General features: G+C 44.1%; 1 protein-coding gene across 1 annotated transcript in view; it reads left to right on the top strand.

Annotated features, from left to right (window-relative positions):
• Positions 1 to 644: 644 nt before the first annotated feature.
• TANC1 (tetratricopeptide repeat, ankyrin repeat and coiled-coil containing 1) overlaps positions 645 to 6,000 on the top strand; it is a gene marked incomplete at both ends in the record, with an annotated part of 49,946 nt that continues 44,590 nt past the window's right edge. The window contains one exon of the mRNA XM_084264838.1: positions 645 to 705. Coding sequence (XP_084120964.1) covers positions 645 to 705 — 61 coding nt within the window. The remainder of the gene's footprint in view (positions 706 to 6,000) is intronic.

The raw sequence follows: 6,000 nt of genomic DNA, 5'->3' as shown, positions 1-6,000 counted from the left end.
CTATTTAATCAGAAAAACTGTATTCTTCCTCATGCAGTATACTTTTGTAAGAGAGATGAGTTGTTAAAGGAAAGCTGCTTACGTCTTCGGGTCTGGGGGACTTGTTCATTGTGTCTGTGCTGGTCAGCAGTGCGCTGACTCTTCACTCCATAGGCGAAGAACAGTGCACGGTGACACCATGTCCCATCGTTCCCTGGCTGGTTTGTGCTCCTGGGGTTTGGTGTCCCCAGCCGATAGCAGGTTTCTAGCATGTTGCCTGCCATCCCTCCCTGGCCTGTGCTGATGGACTCCAGTCAGGAGTTAGATCTTTATTCTGTTTTTCTTTTCACCGAGTGTCTTACAGTACAAACTTAGCCTTATAACCTTAATTAGATGTGGAATGTGGAGAATGCTGTATTATTTTTCTGTGTAAGATGACTATGAACTCTAATTGCTTAGTTCAAATATTAAAATATTCCTTGTGCATCAGGACTCTGTTTAACCAAGCTACGCTGTAAAAAACAAGTGTAAGTTCCAACCAGCGATGGCCTCACTGGTTGGTTTGTATTGATCCTGCCTTTATTTTGTTCAGTTCTGTGCGAATGGGCGTTACTAATGTGTTTATTTTTGTTTCTTTCTGTTGTCCTTTAGGAACAACACTTGAAATGTTAAAGGCAGTTTTAAAAAAGAGCCGAGAGGGTGGAAAAGGGAACAAGAAAGACTCAGGTATGACCATTAATCTTGTGCCATGCAGAAGAGTGTGTTATGAATCCAGTGATCACATCTATTCCGTTGCAGCAGCGATGCCCCATCGTTAGGACGGCGGGTGAGACCTGTGGCTGAGGCTGGCTGCGGGCAGTCTGCAGGCTGCGGGCCCTCCCCTCCCGCCTGCCCCGACCCCTGACATGCAGAGGGGGCTCTGGGACTTCCAGGCGGGATCCAGAGCCGGGAGGGACAGGGGAACAGGTGAGAGCATCCTGCTCATGCTCCCTGCCATGGAAACACTGAGAGTAGGTGGCGCAGGTTGGCCCACAGCTTAAATGCTGCCCAAGGCCAGAGGTTCACCACCCTCAACAGATTTTACATTACTTACTTGTAATATAAGAGAAAATGTTACATGTTACAGGTGATATTTACGTATTTTAAAAAAATTGAAAATAGATTTAGTTCAAAGCTTTCAAGTTGGTTATTGAGCCTCTGTCACGTTCTAGCTCTGCTTTAACTGTACAGATTTTTGAAGTTAAAATGAATCATCAGCAAATTTTACTTTAAAATATATAAAGCTTATGTTACTAACAATCATAAACTTAGTAGGCCACCACTTACCTGTATTACCTTTCAGGTGCGTGGGCAAACGCATGGTGCTGGGTGTGCAGGCAGGGAGAGGCCTGTGGTGCTGGGCTGCCGCTGAGGCCAGTGGCCTGGGAGCACTGTCGTCACCACTTGTGCCTGTGCCCCTTGAACGCAGTCTGGTGGTTGGAGGTTCAGGCTGAACTGCAATGGCTTATTGTTAAACTGAAGTAACCCCAGCGTCCCCTGGGTTGAGCTGTGTATACAAGGAAGGCCTGGAAGTCTGCAGAGTTCCGATCCGATCCGAGTGGGAGGATTCCTGTCCTTGAGTAGAACTTCCTGTTTGGGATTAACTCTGTCTCCCTGGGATTGCATGTGTCAGCCATGCCCAGCCAGCGCAAACAGGAGCGGGGGTTGTTCCTGTTTTGGAGGCACAGCCGTAGTATTAAAAAGTCTGTAAAAGGGTTAAAGAACAAAAAGAGGTTAGGACTATGTAAAAAAAAAAACCCCAGAACTTGTATGGATTTTCATGTCAGAGTTTCCTTATTTGCCCTGACATATAAGGGTTTAAGAGCTGAGGATGGCATAATGTTCTTAAAATCCAGCTGATGAGTATTGCATAGTTTTTAATAGGTTTTTAAAGTCAGGGTTTTCTTGAAAAAAAAGAGTGGCAAGAATTAGTCAGTGCTTTTGGGAGAGAGACAGAAGTGCTGTGCTGAAGGCTGGTAGGGGGTCTTTATGTCAGCAATTTCTGCCAGTCAGGTGGAAGACTGTGATGTGGGGATCTCACTTCTGGTGGAGAACTGGCCCCTTGGGCTGCTCCAGCAGCAGTGTACCAGTGATAAACACATCACTGGGCTCTGGTCCTGCAGCTGCTGCTTCCTTCTGCAGCTGCTCTATTAAAATAGCTTTATTGAATGTGGCTGGAGGCTTTGATAGGTTGCTGCAGGATTAGGTAACTTGTAAGTGAAGCAAGCTGTGTGTGTTTACACATGCAGGTACGAATGGTGTACTTGAGCGTCTGTCTGGATACGCAAACCTAAGCGACCATGGGTAGAGCAGTGTGGACAGCACATGGCTTTATGCATAGAGAACGCTTCAGAACAAGACTTGGTGAACTGATGTCCACATGTGGGTTTGAAGACGGGGTGGTTGATACTGTATTTGGGTAAACTGATTTTTCCAGTGGAACAGAATTCCAAACAAAACCATTTTTGACTCGGGCATCCAGCTTTTTCTGCATCCAGCTTCTTTCAGGTTTTCTGTGGTATCACAGACTGGTGTGGGTTGGAAGGTACCCCCGAGGATCATAGGATTCCAACCCCCCCACCACAGGCAGGGCCACCAACCTCCAGGCCTGGAGCTACATGAGGTTGCGCAGGGCCCCATCCAACCTGGCCTGCTGACAGAACCTGTCTCTACAGACCTTCAGGCATAGTTATTCCTGGTGTATGGAAGTAATTATCTGTAAGGTGGTTGTTGTTTTGTCCCCCTTCCTTCCGTCCTTCCTAATGATGTACGTGCTTGGTACAGGACTGAACTCGAACTCAGGAACCCCACGATTTTGTATTAAAGAAACAGAAAATGTTTTGTGTGTGTTTGGAACCAAGCAGGAAGAGGAAAGACAGGAACATAAATTGCTGTGTCCTGGAAGTAATCTGTCATTTCAAACCATCCCATGTACGGTCTGCTGGAAGTATGCAGCAACTGTGCTCTCAGTTTCCCTTTGTTTCTCAAGGTTTTCATTCAGTCCCAGAAACAAAGTAGAAATTTGCTATTTTCTTCCTCAGTTATCATCAAATACATATTACCTCTTTAAACTGTGAAAAAGTTCCCAGGTCCTTTTGAGATCCCTTGGAAGGTGTCTTTATAGTCAGAGTGGCAGAGTGTGTCTTTTTGAGTCCATTAGCGTAACTCATTATTCCTCATGACTTCTGCTTAGGGCATGCATTTTATTTCCTTACTCTTTCCTTTTTGCTTTGTTTCACTAATGGAGTTTATTTTCCGGATTTAAGGTAATCTTCTTTGTTTCTGGGCTATGTGTCTTTCAAACTACCTAGGAAGCTGATTTCTGCACTCTTCTGTAGTTTTCCTAGTTGATTGCGGATTGTGTGTTTTCCAGTTTCTTTCCTTGAGGTTTTCAAGGTCACCCCTGTAGCCCCTGGGACATTTCCTGCCTCTGGCCTCATGGTATAGCACAGAGGCTTCGTATCTTAATGTCAATCTCCACTCAGGTTGTCTCTGGAAGTCTTGTCGTGTCCCTGTTGAGGTGATGGTAGGGAGAATGTAGGTAACAGGCTTCAGGGTATAAACAAAAATACTTCCTAAGTACGATTGTTTTAGTAGAAGTTCTACTCAGCTACTCCTTTTTAAATGCTTGGAAATGTCTGAGAGAGCTGTGTACCAGTGTGTAATGCTGGGTTGATGTGCTGCCTGCTGCTTTGCAGTGTATAATTATGCTGGGTTTCTTTAACTGTCCCAACGCCAGCAACTTGCCAGCGTTCTGGGAATCTGCTTTCTACTGCAGGTTTTTTTTCACTTAGTACGCAAAAGACCTTTCATTATGAAACACTTGTATTTCAACTTACAAGAAAACAAAATTCTGTACATCAGATTTCTACAGAACATTTTCAGTTGTTTCAGATGGCGCTTTAGTAGGATGAGTGCTGTTGTTCTGTTGACCCAGTATCAGGCCTGAAGGAACATGAATAATGGAAGCATTGTGCTTAGCTTGCTGTGTCCTTCCTGCACTAGATCCCGTCAGAAGGTTAACATCATATGTACCACATGCTATGCGTGCAGACTTGGTTGATTTCAGTGGAACTTAACCTGGTAAGTAGTTGGGGCTTTTGGGCTTTCCAGCTTAAAGGCTTGTTAGACATTCACATGCTGCTCAAATAGCAAGGGACCAACTATTATTTATGTAACAAAAAAGTCATGTTTGGAATATAATACAGTGCTTTAAAGGTAGAGAGTCTGGAGAAGTGAGAACAGTGGTTCTGATTTCTGGATGATGAAATAAAAGGTATCGAAGTGCTTGTGTATTAGTATGCACTGTGCTTGGAGATTGTCTTCATGTTCAGATTCTTTTCATTTGGGCAACAAAAAATAAATCTTTCTTTTTAGATTCTCCTGTAGATTTGACTTAATTTTTTACAATGCTCTTTTGAGACTTAGTTTCCTTTTTTTGTCCTCCTTCTTGTATTCCAGTATCTTTATGTAAGTATCTTTGGCCCAAATACAAGTGCACAGAGTTTTTGAATGTCAGGATAGAATGGATGCTTTTATTCCCACATTATGTTCTGTTGTAGGCTGGCGTACACTTAGTCACTTTGTTGGTATGTCTTGCTCCCTGTCAACTTTTTATACCAAAGAAGTTGGATGAAATCCGTGAATTTGGAATTTCTTCCTTTTTCACTTCTGATAAGATACAATTAAGAAATTGAGATTATGCTTAGTGTTCTTTCTGAAAAATGAAATGGCTTTCAGAGGCGTGAGCTGCAGTCACTGGTGTGAGGCTCTGCCATCCTGTTTGTCTTTCTCCCTTTCCCATTAGCACGGGCCCATGTCACAGGCCTGACACGCAGCACTTTGAGCAGAAAACATAACCCTGCTTCAGTTCCCTGGCACAGGCTTTTTGCTGAGGGCAGCTAAATTGCTACTCTAAAATAAAAGTGAAGCTGCTGGCAGGAAGGCATAGCATCACAAGGGGGAACAGATTAAAGCTGAAGCAAGGAAGGTTTAAATTAAATACTAGGGGGAAGCTCTTTGCAGAGAGAGTGGTGAGGAGCTGGAAGGGGCTGCCCAGAGAGGGGGTGGGTGCCCCGTCCCTGGGGGTGTTCAGGGCCAGGTTGGCTGGGGCCCTGGGCAACCTTGTGTAGCTCCAGGCCTGGAGGTTGGTGGCCCTGCCTGTGGCTGGGGGTGTTGGAGCTCTGTGACCCTTGGGGTCCCTTCCAGCCCAGACCAGTCTGGGATTCTATGATTCTAAGGCCTAATCTTTTTTAAGACCTACTACTCAACTGTTGCTTTAAAAGTCAGTATTTTGAGTTACTTCCCCTCAGCAGTAAAGGTTCAGCTCTGGGCTGGCCTTGTTTGGGTGTGTATGTGTTTGAACCCCACCTTTCTTGCATTAGGTGTCTCAAATGTTTCTGCCTGGCTGATGTAACCAAGCCAAGAGCATTAAGAGCTTCAGAGACCCTTCTGCCAAAGTGAAAGGCTTGAAACTATTAATAAAATAAGCTTGCATTTTAAAACTAAATATGCAAATTGAGTTTGCTTTTCCTGTCCAAACTGTGATATTGGGCTGTGAATTTCAAGTGCAGAGGGACTTGTGGTGCTTCAAGTGCAGATCCTCTGGCTGGGGCATGGAACTGCACTGGAATACTTTCAGGCTTCAGTCTGACTTTTTGTTGTTACTCTAAAAATATCTTGCAACAGAAGAAGCATTGTTTCATGCTTGAAATATGGAGCTGTTTTTCATTATTCTGTGTTGCTTTGCCCATTTTCTGTGGCTGTTGACAGTTACTTAAGAGTTTAAACTCCCCTTTTTTTGCTGAGCTGTGGGTATTTAATGTGGTGAATGCCTTTTCCCAGGAGCTAATTCCAGTCATATATCCCATGGACATATAAACAAACAAACAAAAAAAGATCCTACCTTTGAAACACGTAAATAGAAATTACTTAGGTGGTCTTAATAACCTCTATTTATTGCTGTTTTCTTAAAAGTGGGTT

Source organism: Gallinula chloropus, assembly GCF_964237585.1.
Source record: "Gallinula chloropus genome assembly, chromosome: 5".
NCBI classification, from domain to species: Eukaryota; Metazoa; Chordata; class Aves; order Gruiformes; family Rallidae; genus Gallinula; species Gallinula chloropus.
The sequence above is the reverse complement of the archived record's forward strand: the minus strand, read 5'-3'. Positions and strand labels throughout refer to the sequence as shown.